At 37.5% G+C, this 26,328-nt stretch overlaps 2 protein-coding genes across 2 annotated transcripts; both read left to right on the forward strand.

The window, feature by feature from the left end:
• Positions 1 to 213: 213 nt before the first annotated feature.
• LOC145689500 (zinc finger MYM-type protein 1-like) lies at positions 214 to 1,128 on the forward strand. Its single transcript, XM_081763671.1, has one exon. It carries the CDS (start codon positions 214 to 216, stop codon positions 1,126 to 1,128), a length of 915 nt encoding a protein of 304 aa, XP_081619797.1.
• Positions 1,129 to 9,599: 8,471 nt separating this feature from the next.
• LOC145689501 (E3 SUMO-protein ligase ZBED1-like) lies at positions 9,600 to 10,532 on the forward strand. The gene has a single exon (XM_081763673.1). The coding sequence runs from the start codon at positions 9,600 to 9,602 to the stop codon at positions 10,530 to 10,532; it is 933 nt and encodes a 310-aa protein (XP_081619799.1).
• The last annotated feature ends 15,796 nt before the right edge of the window (positions 10,533 to 26,328 follow it).

Below are 26,328 nucleotides of genomic sequence, written 5' to 3' on the forward strand. Positions count from 1 at the left end.
GACTTATAATGTTGAAGAACACGAGGAACAGAGCCTCTTCCGAAATATGTTTGAATATACACTAAGAAAGGACGAGAAACTGGCCGATTGTTACAAACAAATTCCTCAAAATGCTTCCTATTTATCTCCGGAAATCCAGAATAATATAATTCAAGTGATGACAGATACTGTTCGAGAAAATATTGTTGATGACATTAACAGTGCAGATGTGCCATGGCCACTCTATTGGAGGATGGAACACGTGACAAAAACAATCGAATAAATGTGGCTATCGGTATTCGATATCTGAAGGACGGAAAAGTTCGTGAGTCTTTTTTAAGCATAGAAACTCTGCCATCTTTTAGTGCCGATCTCACACTTAATGTTCTTCGGGACTATGGTTTAGATTGCACAAGACTGTTGAGCCAGTGTTACGATGGGGCTTCTGTGATGAGCGGGAAGAAGGGTGGAGTGCAAGCAATAATACAGCAACGACTAGAACGTAATATTCCTTACATACATTGTTTCAATCACAGATTGCATTTAGTAGTAATTAAATGTGTGAACGATATTCCTCTTGTCAAACAACATTTTGATCAGTGTGTCATGCTTTATACTTTCCTTAAAAGAAGTAAAATTGCTACTTTGTATGAAGGTCGGAATCTTGCTCGTCTTTTAGAACACCGTTGGTCAGGACATTTACGGGTAATACAAATAATTCGCGACAATTATATGGTAATATTGGAGGTGCTAAAGTTGGTTAAGAACGGGAATTTTAATGGGGATGAATTAGTAGAAAGTACTGGACTTATTCTGACTGTTGGGAAATTGCAGTTCCGATTTTGTTTATTATTGATGAAAAAAATACTTGAAATTCTTCATCCTGTTGATAAAATTCTCCAGTCGCATGAAGCAAGTTTAAGTACCGCACGAAATCTGGTTGATGCTGCTGTGGAAACATTGAACGATATTCGAAATGATGAAACGTTTCGAGATATTGTAGGTGAAGCAAATCGCATGATAGAAGATACCCACGTTGAAGAAGCTTGTCAACGCCCTTCAAGGAAAAGAAAAATAAGTACGTCACTACAGGATTTTGTTGTAGCAGAAACAACTGGTGTAGGGAATACAGAAGTTGAGTGTTTGTGACAGGTGTTCTACGAGTCGACTGATTTAGTTCTTATAGAAATTAACAGACGATTCCACACTAACAATGCTTTGTTGGACGTAGTTACTTTAGCAGAAAATCTCGAGCTTCCAAAAACAGACTACTTATCTTCATTAGGAATTACCATACCGTCTAAAGAAGAACTTGCTGTTGCAAAGGCGTATGTTAGCAAATGTAATTCTTCTGACGCCTTCAGTGAAATATATAAGGTTTAAATGGCTTATGAAGATACTTATGCTCTATTTGCTTCTATCCGAACATTTGCATGCAGTACCGCGTTATGTGAATCTTCGTTTTCTGTGTTGACCCGCATAAATAGCCCAGAAAGACTTTCCATGAGTCAGAAACGATTGGCCAACCTGGTGTTTCTTGCGTTTGAAAAGAAACGAACTGAAAACATAGACATCATGAAAGTTCTGCAGAAGTTCAACGCAATGAAGAATAGGCGATTGCAGCTTTTTTAAGTCAAGTAAGTAGACGCATTTTCTTTTCTTTTCTTTTTTTTTATAGAATCTTTGAGTTTTACGGGCCACGGTTATGCTGAATAGGCTAAAGGGGACGGTGATGATGAGAATAAATGAATGAGCTAGTGGAATGAAGAAAGTGGAAGGAAATGGAGAACCCGAGAAAACCACGCACACGGTGTTTGTCCACCACAAACTTCACTTGGCGTGAACAGTACCATCATTTCAGGTTTTACTTGGGGGGGGGGTGGCAAGACCTCTTGATATATGTAAAATTTCGCGTTTTTCACTGATTACTACTAGTCCATTGATAAAATCTATATAAATCTCAAACTCAGGGGGAGGGCAGTTGCCCCTCCATGCCCTCCCCAAATAACGCCCCTGGGCGTGAGCTGGGATCGAACCAGCGTGAACGCTCTAACACTGAGCCACTGTTGTCTCCCTCCTTATTGTTTTATTCACAAGAAAAATAAATTGATGAATCAGCTATACATTCATTATTTGTTATTGGCTTTGATCATTTAACTAAAATTTTAAACTTTTACACACACAGTACAGAATTATAGAGGAGTACAGATTGTCCAAATTGTAACTATAGTATAGCTTATTCATCTATTTTATTTCTGTATTAATTCCTTCATATGAATGCTTTATATCTTACTTCAAACAATTACATATCATTGTTTAATCAGTTTTCAATGTAATTCAATTTATACAAACTCTTAGAGTTACTTTTTCTCCAAATTTGTCTTAGAAAAAAAATGCATTTAATATGTAGTGAAAAGATTCTGAAATACGCAGTGTGCAAATTACTAGGGAAATGATGGAGAAATTCCTCTCTGTTAAGCTGGATGTCTTATATAAATTTTGAATTTCCCCATGATAATTTTCAAATGTTCAGTTTATTCCTCTTGTAAAATGTTCTTTAATTCACACATTGGAAATACGGATCTATAAATGTAAAATAGATGGGAGTATAGGGATATTTTTAAATAGCAAGCTGGTCATCTGATATACTGAACATAATGCATTATACAGTATGTTTCACATTACTGACCTTTAATTATTTTCTGTATAGTTTTTGATTATTTCTACTCTGAATTCTTGTTTGGGAATACAATGATCGTAAGTTAACCTTTAAACGCTAAAGGACGCATCTGCTGCGTTGGACTTTAAACCTTAATAACTCAGCCCCTAATTAAGCTAGGAAGATAATTTTGGTATCAAAGTCTTCGTGAAAGATGAAGCTTGTCGCCGATATGCATTTTATGTATGTGGGGAGTACCACGGCGGAGACGAGAAAGGTAAATTTCGTGTTTTTTTTTCGTTAATTTTTTGGGGGGCATTCTCCATTGGGCTGTACAGTCATAAAATTGCACGCTAATACCCTGCAAGTACTTGTTACTTATATGAGGGAAGTAGAAAAGGGACAAGGTTGGCCAAGTTTTTAAGTATCTTTTTTTTTTTTTTTTTTTTTTAATACGTAAATTACATTTATTTTCTGGACTTCCATATAAGACGAGATATTTTTTCACTGAATTGGTCTAGAAGCATAACTCTTGTTGCCTCGTTGCAATCTGTGTTCCATAACATATCCAACGGTGTTTCAATCATGATTAGAGGGGTCACCAGGGCCGCCAACGTGAATTTCTGTAACAGCCCTTCGAAAATTATATACAGGGCGCTTTATAGATTTTTTCTGAATTTTTCTCTCGCTTTGCATTGCAGCAATTGCTACCATTTTTTAAAGTACTATTATAACAAGTTTATTGCATATACATTATCATCGTTTGGGTGTCTGAATGGGTAGCAAGGGCCCCCCAATTTCTAATTTTTTCGTATTTTTAAAAATTTTATGACCTTTCTTCTTCTACGATTAGGGTGGGAATTCCACAAGTGATACCTCGTTGGAATCAGTGTTCCGTAAGCTTTCCAACGAGCTATACATAAGGGGAAATTTGTAATTAGGGGGTCCCCTAGGTCCCCAGCGTGAGAGCCTACGATTTCGTTCAAATTCTTGCCAAGTGTATAAAGGTTAAATAGCAACAATAGATATGAAAACGTGGAGTCAGGTTGGGCTCCCCCAGAAGTGCTCTCGGCCCCCCCTGCTTTCGAGTTCTGGCTACGGGCCTGCTCCCATTACCTTTTCACTGATCGAAAAATTTCAAACTCAAGTGCCCTAGTATTGCACCATGACAAGCATGAAGTATACGTGGATCAGAAATACTTCCATCGAGGTACGCATCGTTTACAGCGAACGTAAAAAAAAAAAAAAAAAAAAAAGTAGGCCATGCCCGTATTCACGGGGGTCAATGGGCCGTCCCCGTCCCCCCTAAATTTTACTGCTCCCCCTAGGATTTTCACGGTAGGCTTGCAAATGAATTATAGTGATGAACTATAAAATATGATTTGATCGCCGCCCTAACTTCTACTGGGCCCTTCTAAAATTTTGAGCTGGCTACGAGCCTGGAGCAGGCCCGTAATTAGGGAGGTCCAGCGGCCAGGAGTCTTAATATCCCCTGTGGGCAACTGAAGCCCCCGCAATACCTTGAACTTCACCTGAAACTTTCAGTTGTTTCTTTAGATAAATATGTCTTAAAAATAACCAGTCAAGAATAAGAACGAAAAGGGTCACGTGAATCGGGCTAGGTATAGGCCTGATTTATGAACTTTCTCCGAGACAATTTTAGAACAACTGTCTTTTTATCTCTAGCTTTTTTTTTATATTGTATTATTATAGATAGAGATGTAGGTGGATGTGTAACTTTCATGTTTTTACTTGTAAATATTAATAGCACTATACAATAGTGTGCTCATTTCTGGTATGTAGCTTCTCACATTTTCTTATCCCGAGTCTTACGAACTCTGTAAAGGATAAACTGTGTTCATGAACACTAGCGCAAATCCTGGGGGATGAAGGGGACATGTCCCCTCCAATCTTGGAACTGCGAGAGACTGTCCCCCAATAATCCGATTTGAAATGTGATTTTTAGGGAAATATGTTATGATTTGTGTCCGATTGCCACAAAGGAAAGTGAGATTGAATTGATGTCTTCCCAGAATAAGCCTCAAATCTGCACGCCTCCCAGTGTTGAAGACAATTCTTCTACCTGTTCCTCCGCAGGATTGTTTTCAACTTCATAAATATTTTGAGCATCGCTTAACAAAAAAAAAAAAAAAAAAAAAAGTCTTGCTTGTCCCCCCAATGTTCAAGACAGATTTGCGCCGCTGTTCATGAATATATATTTTCAGGAGGGAGGGAGCCGTAAGAATTGGCGATGTAGGTTGGGGATCCTGCCCCGCTATTTGAAGTTCTTATTATTTATTAGGCCTTCTGATTTGTTAAATTACCCTGTTATTAATTTTGCCCATGTGAGATTTGTACATATAAAATTTCAGATTAGAAGCAAATTTCATTTCATGTTCTTCCATTTATAAAGTGCAAGTGATTTTCAAGAAGTAAAATTCATTTAATTAAAACGACTAAAATAGTTCGCAGTGTACAATACACAATATCTTGCACATGGCCAGATTAGGCTGGGCGCTTGAATGGAGAATAGCAAATACAACGTAAGCCACTGAAGTGACCACGAAATGGGTCAATATATAATTATGATAATTACTAAAATTTTAGGTCTAATACGTCTTTGTTGAAATCGAAATATCTAGAAGAATGTGTTACTCACGAGACTAGAAATTTTTCATCTCGTCTCAATTTTTGTCTACAAAACGAGAAGAGAAGTACTGTGTATTTTCAAATTCAAGAGGAGACGAGAAACATGACATCTCGATAAACAAAAACGAGACGAGAGAAGACATTTCTCAAGTATCGTCGACAGTACTATTTCACTAAAGTGTAAGACCTCAAACACTGTTTTAATGTTACATTATATGTAATATAAAAGCTATAAATTGATAAAGTGAGTGCACGAACACAATGAAGAGTGTTTATCAAAGTTTAAGCAAACGAAAGTCATTACATATACACTGAGAAAAAATATGTTACCCGGACAGCAGTATATTTTACAAATATACGGAATCCTCTTGCTTACTGCAGAAATCAGTACGGAGCATACGTTGGTTACATAGACACTGCCATTAGATGTTACATCATACCGTTGCAGGAAGTCTGATATTTAACAGTCTTCCTTATATTACATACATAAATGTATGTTGCCTTCGTCAGCTATTGCAAGGCGCACCTTGCTGGTTTAAATTTTTATATATATACAACTTTGTAGATTTTAACTTCTTAAATTAATATGGAATAGAGTTATTAAATATACCAGGCCTGGTCTTAAATTATAGGTGTACATAATTAATCAATATATATGTTTAGTAAAATTATATCTAGTAAACTGTGTATTTAACTTGTAAATTCTTGTATTTTAAATAACTCTTCTTTAGGTTGGAAACACTTCTCGCTGGGGCTGCGGAAGCGATTTTTTTCTTTTTTTCTTCTTCAAGAGGAACTTTGGTTCCCCGCACCCCGCGAGTTGCCCCTTTGTTTGTCTTTTCGAACGGCTATAAATACGGACGGGAATTGTGTAACAGGGCTTCACTTTTTTGAAGACAGCCCCAGAATGAAGTGGCTCGGTAGGTTCTGAATGAGGACCAGTTAATCCGGAATTCTCTTTAACTTTTTTGATTTTTGCCCAGAGTTATGTGGCAGTAGAGGATGGTTCGTATTGGGAACCAAGGTAGTCAGTGGATAGGAAACCACTCAGTAATGTGGTCCTAGGTTTGGTTCTAAGTCGGAACCAAGGTTAAGGATTTAGTTTTAGTTAGTTTCTAGTAAATCAGTTATATTGAAATTTATAAATTTTGTTGTTAGATTTAGGTTGGGATGGATTGAGAAGTGTTTTAGATGGGTTGTAGCTAGGGAATTAATTTTGTTAATTTTTCTTTTTTTCTCTCGATTCCCAATTAGAGAGGGATAAGAGAAGGATAGAGGGAATTGGACAAAAATGATGTTCAGTAGAGTACACAGTGGGTACTCGGTTTGTAATAGTTAGTGAGAGTGCAATAGTCTGGACTCCATAAAATTTTGACGCCTAGTCTTGAAATATAGACGAAGCCGATAGAATATTTCCCTGATCAAAGAATTTTCCCGGATTCAATATACGGATCCAACAATACCCTTAACCTAACCCGTACCTAACCTAAATTATTAGCTAGTCTCCTCTGTGGAACGGATTCAGGTAAGATGAGTTCCAAGACAGGGGAATTAGGTGACGCACTCTATAAATGATTGGCAGTGCTGATAGAAACTAACTAAGGAGTGTACTAACAGCTTGTAAGTGAACGCGAGTTAGTAGCTCCACAGGCCCATCCTAATTAGTCATTGAATGGACAACTAGAGATTCAATTAACATTTAAGAATTCTAGTCAGGAAATTTAGATTTTATCTCAGAATTTCATAAACTAACACCTTTTAAATTAGTTAAATAAATAGTTAAATTTTATTGAAAAATCGTATCCGAGAGTTTGATTTAGTTAAGTAGAAATCCCCTAGATATTTTACTTATAAGCGAGTCAATCTGCAATCCAGCTTCTCAATAAGTTAAAGGAAAGAGAAGGAAGTCCTTGGGAGAACAGTAAGATAAGAAATCCATTAAGTCTACGCTCAATGAGGAACGTGGTGATAGTATGGTGGAGGTAAAGGAGGGAGAAGAAGAATAACCGAGATAAATTTCGAGGATAGTACAATTCTTGTTACTAAGTATATTCAGTAATACCCTTCTTAATTCATGATTTGGATTATATTGTGTTCTCTATCAGTGGATTCATTCAAGGAAGTGGATTCATTACAAGTGTAAGGAATAGATATTGAGAGTAGCGTTGCGCGTTAAGGGAGCGCCTATTGCATATTGGTGGCAAATTAGGTTAATCAACGGGCTATCGCACTATATGTTATATACTTCCATTTGTATGTGAGATCCTGACCGCCTATATTATTTCATATGGAAAGTACGTATAGATGGAACACTTATACAGAAAGTATTATAAAACATGCGTTTTCAGTTATATGTTTGCTGTACGTTAAGTCCAAAAACTACACGATTTACAAATGTAACATACGATTTTACGTACGCCACACACGTACATTTTTTCTCAGTGTACTTCACCAATAATTATGATTTAAGTATTTTACATAACAGCCTTCGTGGACTTCTCGTGACGCGGGAGGATTCTGATACTTTATAGATGAAATTAGGCCTAAGTAGAAAATCAGGGTATGAATTGTGTATATAAGTTTACAAAACGAGACGACAGAAGATTTCTCAGAATCGAGACGAGACGAAAAAGAATTTTTAAAACCGAGACGAGACGAGAATTCGACAGCTTACGAGACCAGACGAGAAAACCTAATTTTCCTCTTGTAGGTAACATTACTAGAGGACTGAGTTGTTTGTTTGAATTGTGTTACTGGTTTGTGATCCCCGAAAGGAGAGAGCCAGCCATTGATGCTGCAGGGGATCTCGGAGAGCCATATATATAAATCAATTCAAAGAATCCTGTTGTTGTGGATTCTGGAAAAGAAATCAAACTTCATCTTTTACAACTCCATAGAGAATAAAAATATCCCTTATCTCTTGGGCTAATTTATTGGTTGAGGCCTCCAAAAATCTTCCTACACAAGGCTCCCCGCATAGATTTGTTACAGCACTGGGGTACCCTTGTTCTTTCCCCCTTTCTCATTTCATCAATTTTCCCATATGCTCATTCCCATTAATATATAATCAGTCTCTTTCAGCATGTAGAGATTCATTTGATGTTAGACTGATTTTTTCCGATTTTTGATTCATTTCGAATACATTTATACTTACTTCCAAATTCTTAGTTCTTACAGTTTACTGTAATTTCTATTAAGACGCGTCGTCAATACAAATAATCCAAAATTATTAATTTGCTTTTTGTCTTGCACATTTTCTATTTTGTTTTGTTGAAGCTTGTTTTCTAATCGCGAAGTTGTAGGAAAGAAAACCTACAATATAACATATGTCCTTTACGAAAGATCAAACTTAGAACCACATAGCACATGTAGTAATGACTCAACTATTCGTACAATAAAATTTTTGATATTATAGAAAAATAAATATTAAGATATTATTAGCTGCGTTATACCAAAATTATTATAAATATATATATTTCCTTTTAATATGATATTTGATCAAATGCAACAGGATTTTGTCCACGTGAGTTTGACTGGAGTTTAACATTACTCAATCTGTTTGGAAGATTAAAGTCGTTTCGAGGCTGGGTTGAGTAATATGACAACTATATCACAATGGTAACTAAAAAATCATTGACACGTTAAGAAAATCTTTTGTTTATATTTTAATACTCTCGCTGTTTTGTTTATAGTAAATGTTACTTGCAGGCCCACATAATTTTCCTTAAAATAAAGTTTTTTTTATCGACCACAACTATACATAGAGGAGACGGTGGCGAGAGCTGGAACTGACCCACGGATCCCACGTATCAGAGGTGAGCGCTCTACAACTGAAGCACCACGGCCCGAAAAAACAAGTCAGCAGTGAAAAACGCTCATTTTCAACGTAGTAATAATCATTTTATTTCCCAAGTAGCTGTGGGCCACCATGTTTCATGGAGAAACCATTCCTACTAAAATCTTCACTGAACTTTAATGAATTCGTGTCCATTGATGGATCATGTGACTTAGAAGAGTAAGGCACCTGTGGTACACATGGCCCACAAAAACGCTTCGGCGTGTCCATCTGGTGATTAACGTAGCAACAAGAGTATTAAATTATCAATTCTGTTCAGTGGTAGCGCGAAGAAGTGGCTGTTTCCTGATCGCAGTGCAAAGTGCGGAATTATTTTTGTGTTTTGCCTACTAACATAATTCGTGTGCTTTTTAAAATCTTTCAGTTTTCGTTTTATGTTCATTGGTGATATATTACTAGTTTAGTTTAGTTTATTAGTTTCTAGCCTTGTGTTTTTGTGAGAAAAAACTACTAATTATGGAACATAGTACAAGAAAACGTAGCAGTATTTGGACTTCTTTTACAGAAGTAGGACCAGATAAAGCCAAATGTGGTCTTTGCTTTCCAATTATTTCATTCAATGGTGGTGCGACAAGCAATTTGCAAAGACATTTAAAACTAAAGCATTGCGGTGTCGAAATCAGAAGGCAAGAGGAGGCAAGTACATCTGAACAAACGACAAGACGTACAGAACTGGATGATCCTGCATGTGACACTTCTGTTCCTGCGTCCTCCAGCGGAACCTCAAACTCTGGAGCATTATTCACTAATGTTAATAATAATACACCGAGTAATTCACGAAATACGCAGAGCAAAGTGACTGATTTTGCCGTGAAGCGAGTAACGGTTGGGAAGGCGAAGCAATTAGATAGGCAACTGGTGAAAGTGATTGCGAAGGAATATCAGCCTTTATCCTTAGTTGAAAATAAGGAATTCAGAGAGTTTATTTCAATGTTAAATCCTTCATACACTTTACCCAGCAGAAAAACGTTATCAAGTAACATATTGCCCGTTGTATACAACGAAATGAAAGAAAAAGTGAAAGAAGAGCTAAGCAAGGCCAGCACTATAGCGGTTACAACAGACGGATGGACATCCTCCATGTGCCAAAGTTTTATTGGTGTTACTGCACATTTTATCACGAATGAGTGTGAACTGAAAACTTTCTTGTTAGACTGTTTTGAATATGGTGAAAACCACACAACTGAAAATTTGGCAACTGAACTTAAGCGTGTGCTGCAAGAGTGGGGTGTAAGCAATAAAGTTGCTGTTGTTACAGACAATGCGCCTGTCATGAAGGCAACTGTAATTAGGTGTGGTTACAGACATATTCCTTGCTTTGCTCACACTATTAACTTAGTGGTGAAAGGGGGGGTTAAGGAAATTGAGTCTTTGCACAAGAAAGTGTAAGAAATTGTTGAGTACTTCAAAAGAAGTCCTCAAGCATATAAGAAACTGCAAAACTTGCAGAAGCAATTGGGCTATGAATAACTCAAACTTAAGCAGGAAGTGAAAACTAGATGGAACTCAACATTCGAAATGTTTGAAAGGTTCCTTGCCCTGAAGGAACCAATTTTATCAGCTCTGGCACTGACAAATGCAACACTTAATCAAATTTCAGAAGACGAATGGGTGGTTTTACAAAAAGCATGTACTGTATTAAGAGATTTTCAAGAAGTGACTACAGAAATGAGTGCCAAGCAAACAGTAAATACGTATGTCTAAAGTTCCTTTCATGAAAAGAGCTTTATTGAGACATGTTCAAAAAATAGCAAACGAGGATGATTTGCCTCCTCAAATTAAACCTTAAAGTTTTAAGTGATCAGATGACCATGAGATTTGGAAATGTAGATTCAGAAATTGCCTACACTGAAAGTGCACTTTTGGACCCTTGATTTAAAAAACAAGCATTTAAATCTAAGCTTACTTTCCAGAGTACGTACAGAAGTGTATCAGAAACAGCAAGCAAGGTGAAAATTTCGAACCAAGAAGATGAGCCCATTCAGAAAAGACCCGTACCACCTTCATCTTCAATATGGGCGGACTTCGATGAAGAAGTTGGACAGATTTTGAACGCTGAAAATCCAACTGCAGCTGGAATTATTGAGCTTGACAAGTACCTAGATGAGCCATTAATTATTCGTTAAGATGATCCACTTGCATGGTGGAAGAGAAAACAATTTGCATATCCGCGTCTTTTTCAAGTAATGAAGAGAAGATTAGCTATCCCGCCAAGTTCTGTTCCGTGTGAACGAGTGTTTTCGAAAACTGGACAAATACTTACTGAAAGACGAAATAGGTTGTCTTCTCAGAAAGTATCCATGCTCGTGTTTCTTCATGTAATTATGTAAAATCTGTGATGTACAGTGTAAATAGTGTTTTGTGTAAATATTTTAGTGCTGCTTTAATATACTGCTTAAATACTGAATCTATTTTAAGTTCAGTGTGGTGTTTCCAATTATCATATATATAAATGATAAGACGACTTCGTGTAGCAAGTGCACTTAAAAGTGATGAGAAATAAGTCTATTTTATGTAGCGCACATTATCTTAATAATCGCTCAAGAGCATATTAAAGCCAACTGTAAAATTACATTACACATGAGTGAGCAACACTGTCACTACTTGCGGATCCTGAGATAGCAGACAGTACAGAAATCGTGGCAAGCAGCAGGTAAGTTTATTTTAAAATTACTTTGTTTCCAGTAACGCGCCTTCATCCTTTCAGTTTCCACGTCGTCAGTTTATGTACACCACATAGGGGGAGGATGGACGTCTAACCTGAGGCTACCTTGTCCAATGACTATATTTGTTTATTTTATGTGTGTATATAACTCATTGTATTGTGCGAAGCGGAACCCTGTTAAGATAGTACGGTAGCACACGTTTCCTTCGTTTTTCTCTCTCTTCTCCCACAACCCTTGTTTTGTAAGAGCATCTGCAAAAGCAACACTACCGATTCGCTCACTGCAATTTGATTCAGAATTCTTCCATTTCGATCTCAGCGAACAATCCAGTGAAAAGTAGAAATTATTCACTTGAAGAATCGATTCATTTCTAGAAAGAATCATAATTCATTTGATTCACAGCATGATTCGTTCATAATGATCGAATCGTTCATGATCGACACAACACTAGTTGGTAATGCTTGCGTAGTGCAACCAACTCATGGGTAATTACACACGCACAGTTAACGTAAATTTTATGAGCCAGCTCGTTTTAAGATATAAGAGAGGAATCTGAGCGTAAACCCACGGACAACTGCTCTTATTTTCACAAAATATTGTAATCGGCTATTTGTATGTTTGCTCTAGTCTCTGAGAAGAGATTTGAAGTACTAGTAATGTCATTGAACAGATGATTTACGGTTAGGGAGTTTACCCCTGGAACAGTGTTGGGTAAGTTACTTGTAAAAATGTAACGCGTTACAAGTTACTTTACTTTCTCTTAAAATGTAACGCGTTACTTGGCCCCCAAAAGTAACTGTTACTTTACTTCGAAAGTAACGCGTTACTTTTAGGTCCGAAACTTTAAAAATGTGAAAAAATTATGACTTCAATTTTCCATACTACTATTACTACCGATATTATTATTATTATTATTATTATTATTATTATTATTATTATTATTATTATTATTATTATTATTATTATTATTATTATTAATTATAGCAACACTGTATGTAAAAAGAAAGATAGGCGGTTTGTATTTGAATACTAAAAAAATTAGTTGATTGCCAAGCTCGGTAGTCGTGAAGTCTAGGAGTCAAGGACATTGTTCACGAGCTTCTGAATTTGGGTTGAGGGTCTAGGTTGAGTATTCGGGCCCGAACCAAACACTGTTAAAAGTTATAGGGTACTGGCCAAATACCTTCAAAACTGCTCGGCCCGGGTTTAGAATTGTCAACGACTCGAGCAGCTCGACTCACAGCTCATTCACTATCGACCCGAACCGAGAAGTGAGCCGAGCCAACAACTCACTCAACGGACTCGGCTAGAGCCCTCAGTTGAGCCGAACCGAGCAAATCGCTCATCCCTACCAAGCCAGCTTCAGCCGATGGTTCACCCCAAAGGGAGCCGGCTCGAGCCATCTGCTCAGTTGAGCCAAGCCGAGCTGAGCTTGTTATAAAAAATCTCTTGTGGTCTTGTTATCGAGACGAGACGAGATGCGAGCAGTGTCCCCTCTCGTGAGCAACACTTAAAGTATTCCATGGCTTTCGTTTTCCAGTGTAATCAGGCCATGAAAACGAATGAGCAATTTATCAAACTCGACTGGACTCGAAACTCGACGCGAAAAACTGAATCGGCTCGGAACTCGACTCGAGGATATTACCCTTGACTTGACTCGAAACTCGACTTGAATTCGAGTCGAGTCGAATTTTAGCTTGACTAAGTGTTCATCCCTATGCGTTAGAAAAAAATGGTTGCTTATTCTTATTCTGCTAAACTAATTATATAATAATAGCAATGTTGTTATGTAAAATTAAAAATAAAGAATATAGAGAAACATTACACTACTCTATAATCAACGGGACTCTAGGATAAGCAAACTGATCTGAAAGAACTCCAATATTACATACCATCAGCAAACTATTTTCTAGTAATAATGTAGGCCTGCTCATCAAAACACAGTTATTCATATTAACCCCTCACTGTAAATCGTTAATTATGGCGCCCTAGTTGTTGATAAATATTTTCTGCCGGGGCACTTAAGACACTTTACTTTTAAATTCTGTCCACCATCATTCTCAGCTCTTAAGAAAAAAGTATTTTTTCAAATGTTCGAATGGTAAAATATTTTCGTTCTCCATCTTTATAAAAACAACACCAATCAAAGTAAAATAGACTACCGGTATCGTTGCACTCCTAGTTCACTCACTGAATGTATCGATTTGGAGCTGTCAAAAACCAAGACAAAATTTTCCAGGGTTTTGCAATCAGTACACGTGATTTCCCAACGGCTGTCCTCATCTTCAAAAAACAGCAAGTGGCACTACAAACTTATCTCTTTCTCTGTGTGTCTGTGACTGTCGGTCACTGACATACGTAGTTCATGCTCGATTGTTTCATTCTGAGAAATTCACTTACAGGAAAGAAACATTTGTTTCCGAAAAAAATACATATATTGTAGTTATTCATCCGAAATGTAACGCGAAAAAAGTAACTCAAACTAGGTACGTTACTTAAAAATTTGTAACGCGTTACCGTTACAGTTACTTTCGAAAAAATGTAACGCGTTACTAGGAAACGTTACTTAAAAAGTAACGCGTTACTTGCGTTACGTTACTTCCCAACACTGCTCTGGAAGCACCTTGAAGCGAATACGTGCATTTATTCAAGTGATATTTGTTTAGTTAGTGAAATATAAATTGTTTGTGTTTGTGTTATGTTTATCAAAAAAAGAAAGAAAAGAAAAAGAAAAGAGAAAAGAGGAAATTACAAACAAGCAGTGGTGGATATAGAAAGTAAAAACTAAGGGGAGGCAGCCAAAACCCAGAATATGATACGTAGGCCTATATCATGAGTTTACTATGATGAGTTTACTACAAACAAAGACGGTTATCACGGTCACTATAAACAAGGACGGTTTGGATAAACGGTTATCAATATATCGACATCAAACCCTAGTACAATCATAAATCACAATCTAGCAAAAAAAAAGTTTTGGTTGGATTATTTAAAGTATGAGTGACCCTAGCAGTTCCAGTAACTCTCAGCAGCACCTGTAAATCGTACAAAAATAAATATTTTCATCTACTTCAATTAATATTACAACTTCGCTTAGAAACTAACTAAATTATTTAGGAAGAATTAATAAAATTTAATTTCCAGTTCGAGATCTATATATATAAAAGAGAACGTACAATTTTTTGTCCGCTCATCACGCTAATACGGCTGAACCAATTTCTTTCATTTTTGGGGGGTTATTAGGATTTGGACCCTAGATGGTTTTTATCATATCACTTTAATTTTTAATTACCAGTGTCTTGAGATAATTGACCATTCAGGTGTCCATAACGTACAAATCCTTTGTTATTAGTTCATCATAGGTAAAAATAAACGTATTTATATGCAACCCGCATGACCGTGTCACTCGGCGGGTTAACATAAATGACAGGCGATATACAGCGGAAAATAGCTTGAATCTTCTGTTTAAAATTTTTTAATTGATTTGCTTATTTTTACAGACACTTTTACAATATGCCAGCACCGGGATGACCGCAGCGAAGCGGGGCGGGTTAACATAAATGACAGGCGATATAATGTTAAGATTTACTGCAATCTTCTATGGTTTTTATCATATCACTTGAAAGCGAAAAAGTAAAAATTATCTAAGTAACAAAGTTTATTGCGTTCCGGGGTGACCGCAGCGAAGCGGGGTGAACGCTGCTAGTCTTTAATAACAATAACTTAACTGCAATATACAAAGAATCCAAATCAATTTTTTTCTGAATTTACTAAAATTTAACTAAAGGATTGTCTAATTTAAATTTCTGCACATAAGTTATCTGAATTTGTGATCTGTAGTAACTCTTTGAATTTATAGGCAAATTTTTCTCAATGATTTTTCACGTTTATTAAGCGCCTTGTGGTATAATATCAACTGCTCTAAAAAGAAATAAAGTATAACAATTTATAAGTTTAAAATTACTCTTCAGGCATAACTAGGGGCCGCGGTGGCTCAGTGGTGTCCTCCCCACTGGTCTAATGGCTATCACGTGTGTCTCTGTTGTACGGGGTCCCGGGTTCGATTCGCGGTAGGAGAGCCTTTGGAATTTTAACTGTCCTCGATGTTTCTGTGTTCGTGTCTCTATCGTTCTAGGTTACTGGTAAAACGAGTTAAACACGTATAAAAAGAGTAAAATTAAGTAGAAACTAGTATCTATTGAAGCTTTCCTGGCGACGTATTGTGAACAGGTCTTCTCGGGCTAGCAGCCAGGTAAATACTGTTATATCTTGCGACGTTTCGAGGGCTGACATTGTCCTCATCTTCAGGCGAATATGATGGTGCAATGGAGTGTATGGAATATATATACTCATTTATGTATGATTGGACTCTTCTGATTGAAATGGCGGCTTCTGATTGGTGCTTGAAATGGCGGGATATCATTGGTGTCCATGTTTTACTCAGTTGGAATCCTGTGTCTCTGTTAAGGTTCGTTTTTTCTTGTATGATTGCAACGACTTCTTTTATCCTCCTGTCCCAAACTCTTGAGCATTTTGCTATTATTTCGGCATCTGTGAATAAAATCTTATGTTGCTGTTTGATGCTATGTTCAGCCAGTCCGGATTTTTCTGGTTGGTTTAGCCTGATGTAACTGTTGTGTTCTTTGCATCTGGCTTCAATGGTTCGTCCTGTTTGTCCAATATATGACTTACCACATTCACATGGATTGCGGTAAACTCCAGGAGTTCGGAGGCCCAGGTCGTCTTTGGTAGGGATGGTATCGAGACGAGACGAGACGAGATTTTGTACAGTCTCGGTCTCGTCTCGGTTTAAAAATAGCTGTCTCGGTCTCGTCTCGAGTCAAAAATCGCCGTCTCGGTCTCGTCTCGGTCAACAAATGCTTGTCTCGATCTCGGTCTCGGTCTCGGAGGCCAAATCTCGGGCTTGTCTCGGTCTCGTCTCGAAAGTCTCGAAATAAATAGGTGTAATTAAAATTGTAAAAGTATTATTATCGTAAAGTCTGTCGTTTCTGCTTCTTATTTTTGGCCTTATTCTTGACTTAGAATTATAGTATGGTGTACTTATTCAGAACTAATTTGCTAGCGCTGATGCCTTACATGCGTGTGTTCCAGTTTCAATCATTAGTGGGTATAATATCTGAGATAAAATTCTAATAGTAACCCATATTTCACTTTCAGCAAAAGACTTTCTCACATGGCCTCATTACTGCGTATACAATTAAACTCTATTAAATTAACTTCAGTACTATACAGTAGTTTATTTCCTTCCTTAGAATAAGAATTGTTCAATACATTCTAACGGATAACACAACACATAGCAGCATGAATGTATTTAATCGTACCGAAATTGAAATTTTACAATTTCTCATTTATTATCCAATACATTCTGTTTTGACTGTCATTTTAAAAACATAATATAACGTTCATTATCTTAACAAATAGGATAAATTATTACTACAATATATTTTGTTTAAAATTGATCAAATGCTTTATTACCGTTTCACATCTACGTGTTTAATTGATACCTTATAATACGAAATTCCTGAACTTTGTGGCGGGAGCTACGGCACTCATCTTTGCTATGTGTGGAAACAAGTTAGATTCAAAGTCAGATGTTTCGCATAGTTCGCGTCTAAATTTAAGTACATTCTGTTTCTTATACAAGTTCCTAAAGTTGTAATGCATTACATACGCATCCACTGCCGTAACATGGATTAAGCTTATTCCTGAGCTCTTAGCGGTGCATGTGATCTTTATTCGAGAAAACTAATCGTGCGTTCATTACAAAGATATTTTATATTGATTGAAAATTACTTGCGAAACATGAACAAAGTATATAGGTAATTCGAGCTATCTGTATCTATTTTCTCTCTCTCGCCAAAACAAGTGATTCTTAACTTTCTAGTTTTCTTTTGTATTCATTTTCGTAGTTTTGCAGCAACATGAAGTATTAAATAGTCAAATATATATATATATATATATATATATATATATATATATATATATATATATATATATATTTTTCACTGTACGACTTTCGTTAAATTTTGGACTGGTAGACTATGCTAAGTCACTTTTTGGTCAAATTGAGTTAGAATACTATTTTTTAATAGACTATGTTCTTTCTAGTGGTGTAATAATGTAAGTCTAAAGCCACCTTACTACTTTGTAACTACTTAGTATAGTTTGAAAAACAGTATTATAGATCTTAGTTAAGAAACCGGTTTTTCGCTTCTCCTGTAAAAGTACGAAATTATGACTTCGTTTAGTTTACCTCTAAGGTCTCGATATAAAATCATCACCATCATCATAATCAAGCATTATCAATCCACTGCTGGATGAAGTCTTCCCAAGTTTTCTCTACAACTATCTATCTTGGGTAATTCTTTTCCAGGTTACTCCCCAGTGGTTCGTGATTTTGTCACAATTTCTTGTATGCGGACATTTCCTAGGCTGGTTTTGTCACGTGGTATCCAGTCTAAAATTGTTTTCGTCTATCGATCAAATTTCGTCTTGCAATATGTCCATCACATTTTCCGGTCTATTTTAAAAATTATTTCATTAGTACCAGTCATTAGTTGCCAAATAATTCATTTCTACATATTTGGGCTACAAATAGTTCATATCCTCTACTTTTGAAGCACAGAAACGCTACTTTTTGATCTTCGGATCTGGCAACACTGACTCAATTATTTAACTCAACACAATGTAAGAACCCCCATTTGCTGTAGTGGCTAGTACGCTTGATTTTGGTTCGCATGGTCCCGAGTTCGATTCCCGGTGGCGGTAATGTTCAACGACCGAAGTTTTTCGGATTCCACTATGATCAGTAATTCCACGTCTCCTTTAGCCGCCCTAGCATAACCATGAGACGTTAAACTAAAACAAAACAAACCAAAAATCAACACAATGTGTATTATTAACTGTAAGTCTTGGAATAATTGCTTATAGCTGTATGGTACGGATCGAGTTTAAGGTGGTCGGTGGTCAAACTATAACAAATGAAATGCAGTTAGGGCGTAATTAAAATATTTAATAAAGCAGTGTTTTAATCTAAAAAATACACTAGGCCTAAGGCTTAGGGAGAACAACTAGTGCTACTGAAAAGTTGTCAGTTACGTTTAATTTTCAGTTACAACTTGCTTTTACATGTATTGCTGGAACGAAAACTTTGACATTAACATTATAAGTAGCCCAAAGATCATGAAAAACATTGTGTTTTGAAAACATTCTTGCACCATAAAACAAATTACGAGTAATTTTAAAATTTTTTGCACTTTAGCTACGTTATTTGCACTATATTTATAATAAGTTCGCAACACTGCTTAAAATAATGTAACTGCGACTTGTTGTAATTAAAACTACTGAATACTAATGTTATAATGTTCCTGCCATTTGAGTTATTAGAGATCTCCAAAATGTTGATGTTAGTGATATGTATTGTCCTTTGTTACACTGAATAATATATGTACTTTTGTGGTTTAATTTAATATCTAAATTAGAAATATATAGAGTTCTTTCGTGGCTAAGCAGTTAGCTTATGGCGTGAGAGACCCCCGCGTTAGATTCCCGGCGGGAGCTCACGTGGTTTAGATTCAACGTTAATCAGTAGGTTCAGTCTCATATAGCCTCGCTGCTGAAAGAGGCGTTAAACTCAATTAAAAAAATGAAATGAAATTTTTGAGTTTTAGGTCCCACGTTTATGCCGGTTAGGCTAAAGGAGACGGTGATGATGAGAGATGAATGAAATAATGAAATGAAGAAAGTGGGAGGAAACGGGAGAACCCCGAGAAAACCCGCGCACTAAACTCAATTAACTGAACAGAAATATGTAATATCAAACGTAGTGCAATTTGAGAAATTACAACTTTATGTTGCGTTGGCAACACTGCTGGTTTATCTAGTGGTATTGCAGATTATCTAGAAGAATTTCCCCTTCCATATTTCACACAGCATGTTAAAAAAATTCAGCATTTTTAATATATATAACTAGATGAAATACCCATTTTTCGCATGGAACCAGTATTTGGAAGTCAAGGCCTGTGGGAGTATCACTATCTCAGCAACCGTGAAAACGATGTATTTGACACTAATATCGGTCAATTTGTATTATTTTTACATGTCTCGGTACCCTCTCCACAGCAGGTGAACCCCGGCCCGCATGCACTGGTAGCTGAATTTGAAAGTCATCGCTAATGGAAGTGACACAATTGATCTCAGCGATCGCAAAAACTATATATTTGACACTAATATCGGCCATTTTGGATTACTTTTACATGTCTCGGTATCCCTCCTGTGAACTCCGACCCGCAGCTGAATGGGGTGAATTTGGAGGTTAATGCGATCGGAGTTTCACCATTGATCTCAGAGAACGCGAAAACTATTTGACACTAATATCGGTCATTTTGTATTATTTTTACATGTCTCGGTACTCCTCTCCCCCGGAGGTGAACCTCGGCCCCATGCACTGGTATTTAGCTGAATTTGAAAGTCATCGCGAATGGAAGTGTCAGCGACTGCGAAAACTATGTATTCGACATTAATATCGGCCATTTTCTACTACTTTTACATATTCCGGTAAACGCCCCCCCTAAGCCCCTCCTGATTCAAAATTAAAAAAAAAAAGCTTCTTCTTGGTCTGAGGCCTGGGTTATGATACTTGTCACCCAAATTTGGTAACTCTTGGACTTTCGTCTGGTCCCCAGGCCGCACACAGGCAATCAGAAAGATAGGCACGCAGACACAGACAAACAAACTCTTCCTTTTACTTTTATTAGATATGATATACAGGCGAGAATCCAAGGGAAGTGTTAAAGGGGTTATACCTCCCCTTGACGCTCAGCTATACATTGTATAAAATGGGCTTCAATCCTACTTCTTTCTTTACACTGGATAAAATGTCAAACTATGGTTTAGCTCCTCCCTCGATCATATCCTGGATCCGCTGGTATATATATCCAGCAAATCTATTTTTTGGGGGGGGGGGGCTTCAGTCCGATAGCCATCCCCTAAATACGCCACTGAACATAAGTCAACCGTTCCCATATTATCTAACACAGCAACGAAACAAATTTTGAGTAAAGGGCAATCTTAATAGCTGTCTATATCAATATTCGAGACGAGACCGAGACTTTCGAGACTGACGTAAGTCTCGTCTCGGTCTCGTCTCGATTTATAGAGCTCGGTCTCGGTCTCGTCTCGGTATATAATAGGTCGTCTCGGTCTCGGTCTCGTCTCGATAATTCGAGACGATACCGAGACGAGACCGAGACTAGTCTCGGTCTCGGTACCATCCCTAGTCTTTGGTTGATCGTATTAAGTTCTTTATTTTTGCTGGAGACTTGAAGTGAAAGTTCCGGTCAAGGATACATTACTACTTGGGAAACACTTCCAGCCTAAGATATTGGATCTCTTTCAACATGTTCTCACTTCAACCTTCTTCCTATACCGTGGTCAGTACTATGAGCGAACAGACGGCGTCGCCATGGGTTCTCCACTCTCACCTGCAATTTTTATATGGAGCACTTTGAACATGAAGCACTGAAGAAAGCACCACTTGCACCCACACATTTCTATAGATATGTTGATGACACCTTCACCATCTGGCCACATGGACGCAACTCCTTACAGGAATTCCTACAACATCTCAATAACCAGTATCCGAATATTAAATTCACAATGGAAGTTGAACAAGATGGACGTCTACCATTTCTTGACATCATGATATAAAGAAGACCGGATGGCAGCCTAGGCCATAGAGTATACAGGAAACCAACACATACAGATTTATATCTGAACGCAAACAGTTTCCATCACAAAGCTCAACGGCTTGGAGTTTTCAACACTTTAGCACATAGAGCATTCTCCATCTCCGACAAGGATTGTTTAATAGAGAAACTTAATCACCTTCGCAGCGCCATGCTACAGAATGGATACTCAATGCGAGATATAAATATGGCCCTGAAAAGGACCAGAACGAAGGACACTGATAACAGGGACAAAAGTGCAGAAGAAACTGTGAATGAAGAACGGAAGAACACAATCTGCCTCCCATACACCGGGAACTCATCTGGAAAGCTCAGCAGACTATTTGCCAGGTACAACATCAGGACAATACACAAGCCTCCAGCAAAAATAAAGAACTTAATAGGATCAACCAAAGACGACCTGGGCCTCCGAACTCCTGGAGTTTACCGCATTCCATGTGAATATGGTAAGCCATATATTGGACAAACAGGACGAACCATTGAAGCCAGATGCAAAGAACACAAGAGTTACATCAGGCTAAACCAACCAGAAAAATCCGGACTGGTTGAACATAGCATCAAACGGCAACATAAGATTTTATTCACAGATGCCGAAATAATAGCAAAATGCTCAAGAGTTTGGGACAGGAGGATAAAAGAAGCCGTTGCAATCATACAAGAAAAAACGAACCTTAACAGAGACACAGGATTCCAACTGAGTAAAACATGGACACCAATCATATCCCGCCATTTCAAACACCAATTAGAAGCCGCCATTTCGACCACCAATCAGAAGAGTCTAATCATACATAAATGAGTATATATATTCCATACACTCCATTAATACTAGCAGGGGATCTTAATAGCAAACATCCTCACTTCTGTAGCAGACAATCCAACAACAATGGTAGAAAACTATATAACTTTTTGCAAGGGTCTCCCTTGCAGATCCTCTCCCAATTTCAACCTACCCACTACCCTCACAACGGAAACGCGCCGGGCGTACTAGATTATGCCTTACACAAAAACATTAACTCAAGACTCACTATACAAGTAGGAAACGAACTAGACTCAGACCACCAACCCATTATAATAACAATAAATGGCGAACCAGACCTGGAAAAAATTAAAAAAGCACTCAACTACAGAAAAGCTAACTGGGATCTATTCAAAAATACAATAGATGAAAACTTACCAGGCGAGTATCCTATACACACAAAGGAAGAATTAGGAAAAGCTGTTAACATCCTAACTAAAGCTATACAATTAGCAACTAATAAATCAATACCATTAATAGACAATAATAAACATAGCAATAAATTACCTAATGTAATTCAGGAGTTAATTAAAACCAGAAATAAACTTAGAAGAGCATATCGAAACCATAGAGACCAAACTCTTAAAGCTCAGATAAATCAATTAAGACGAATAATAAAAGAAGAAATTAGGAGATACAAAATGTATACCTGGGATAAAAAAGTCGAAAGCGCGAATTTCAAAGAGAACAGTATATGGAGAATAACTAAAACTTTAACCAAGCCGTACACACCCACCCCTTCCATACATGGGGAAAATGGGCTAGTCTTTACTGATGAAGATAAGGCCAACACCCTAGCTGATACACTAGAAAAAACTTTCAAACCCAATGAAAATGACGAGTTCAGACAACACGAAAGGCAAGTTAAAAGACAAGTAAACGAACTGCTAGAAAGTCAACCATTAACGTCAGCAAGAAAAACAAACAAGAAAGAAGTGCACAAATTAATAAGGAAACTGAAGCCTTTCAAAGATGCAGGTCCTGACAACATTCAAAATATTTGTATCAAAAACCTCTCACCAAAAGGAATTTCCTTTTTAGTCAAAATCATAAATGCAATAATGAAACTAGCCCACTTTCCCACTGAATGGAAAACAGCAAAAATAGTTGCATTACCGAAACCTGGAAAAGATCCTAAATTTCCACAAAACTATAGACCAATTAGCTTACTGAACACGCTAGCTAAACTGAGTCAATTATATTAGCTAGAATAAAACAACACATACAAAACTACAATGTGCTAATAAAAGAGCAGTTCGGCTTCAAAAACCACCACTCTACTACACACCAACTACTTAGAGTCATAGAATTAATAACAGATAAATTTAACAAAAACCAAAGTGTAGTAACAGTATTTCTAGACATAGAAAAAGCTTTTGACAGAGTATGGCAAACGAGTCTTATATATAAGTTAAAAAACATTGGCCTACCTGATACTTATGTTAAACTAATCTCTTCGTACCTGAAAAACCGTAAATTCTATGTATCAGTTGTAAATTCCCAATCTACCCATCGCAGAATAGAAGCAGGTGTCCCCCAGGGATCTCTCCTAGGGCCGGTACTCTTCAGTATCTATGTAAACGACATACCAAAACATAAAGACACGAACATAGCGCTCTTTGCAGATGACACATGTACATATTCTCATAGCTGGCAACCAAATCAGGCAGTAAAATATATCCAGAGACACATTCCAAGACTTGAAGAAAGGTTTAACAAATGGAAAATAAAAATAAATAGCACTAAATGTGAGGCTGTATATTTCACAAAACGTAAAAAGAGCCCTACCACCAACGTTGAAATTTTTGATACCCCAATGATCTGGTCTAATAAAGCAAAATAACTCGGTGTCACCCTGGATAGAAACCTAAATTTCAAAGAACACACCAAGCTGCAAATAGGCAAGGCCACTGGCCGACTTTCCGAACTAAAACCGCTCCCAGACAACACGTACGTGTACGACACATGTGCACTATCCATGCATAAGCCGTACATCTGCACATGTGCATTTGTGTGGATGATGAACACACACATAACCCGTGCATAAGCCCTACACGTGAATTTGCGTAGATGAAGCACGCATACATAACCCGTGTATGTGCACATGTGCATTTACGTGGGTTATGCACACGTACATAACCAGTGATTAAGTCGTGCATGTGCACATGTGCATTTGCATGGATAAAGTACACATTTACATAATCCGTGCCTAAGCCGTTACATACACATGTGCATTTGCGTCGATGAAGCACAAGTACAGAACCCGTGCTTAAAGCCGCTATGTGCACTTGTGCATTTGCATGGATGAAGAACACATTTATATAACCCGTGCTGTAGCCGTTATATACACATGTGCATTTGTGTGGATGCAGCGCACGCACGTAACCCGTGCTTAAACCGTTATGTACACATGTGCATTTGCGTGGATGCAGCGCACGTAAGTAACCCGTGCTTAAGCCGTTATGTGCACATGTGCATTTGCGTGGATGCAGCGCACGTAAGTAACCCGTGCTTAAGCCGTTATGTGCACATGTGCATTTGCATGGATGAAGCACACATTTATATAACCCGTGCTGTAGCCGTTATGTACACATGCTTTTGCGTGGATGCGGCGCATGTGCATAACCCATGCTCGAGCAGTGGATATGCACATGTGCATTTGCGTGGATGAAGCACATTTAAATTACCGGTGCTTAAGGCGTTGTGTGCACATGGGTATTTGCACGGCTACTGCACGTGTGTATGAGACGTCCATAATACCGTGCAAGTGTATACTTTTACTTTCATTCTTTTACTCTCATTCTCATCAACAGAAAGTAAAATCCATTTTTGGTAGGTGTCGTTTTTCCTCCAGGCGGTGTTATAGAGACTTTTGGACGAATAACAGCTGAATGATTGTAAAAACTCCATAACGTCCACTGAGCTAGGATACAATATCAACAGGTGGCAGCATTGTACTGATGTAACTACTGTCAGACAGTTCATAGGTTTATTTTCGTGACCGATTACAGGAGAATATGTTGCGTTATTTGTTACTTGGCAAACATGTCAAAGACACTACCTAAAGCTTTGCTTGTTGCAAATAATGAACTCCAAAACTAAAATTCTCACTGATAATTATTGGTTACTTGTTATATACTTTGAAGGTCATGTCTTTGAAGTTATAGATTGTGTTACTGCGTAAGACACCAAATATATAAACTTCTTTTTTTCGTTGCATCTCGAATTTGCTTTTAAATCACCTCTGTACTACGAGGAAACCACCTGTGCACTACATGTAAGTCATCTGGGTACTGTTTTAAATTACCTCTATCGTAAATGTAAATCATCTGGGTATTGCGTGTAAATCACCTCTGTCCTACATGTAAATTACCTGTGTGTTACGTGTAAATCATCTCTGTCCTACATGTAAATCACCTGGGAACTGCGTGTAAATCACCGGTGTGTTACGTGTAAATCATCTCTGTCCTACATGTAAATCATCTGTCTTACATGTAAATCACCTGGTTACTGCGTGTAAATCACCTGTGTGCTACATTTAAATCACCTGTGTGCTACGTGTAAATCACCGCTGTTCTACATATAAATCAACTGTGAACTACATGTAAATCGAATACGTGCTACTTGTAAATCACCTGCACGGTAGGTGTAAATCACTTGTGCGGGACGTGTACGTTGCACATGTTCTGTGCACGTGAAGATGTTGAATAGGACCTGGCATGTATATGTGCATCACATGTACAGGCGCGCATTTATACAGATGATGCACATGTTGCATCCGTGCAATTGTACATGTACTATACGGATACTGTATGTGCATTGTGCTGTCTGGGGCTATTGACAAGCCAAAACATTAGCAGAAATGCAAAAGCAACCCTATACAAAACACTTAAAAGACCGATACTCACATATGCAGCCCCTGCTTGGGGATATGCATTGATAGGAAATATGAAGAA

Source organism: Thermobia domestica, chromosome 7 (assembly GCF_964235325.1).
Source record: "Thermobia domestica chromosome 7, izTheDome1.hap1.1, whole genome shotgun sequence".
Classification (NCBI taxonomy): Eukaryota; Metazoa; Arthropoda; class Insecta; order Zygentoma; family Lepismatidae; genus Thermobia; species Thermobia domestica.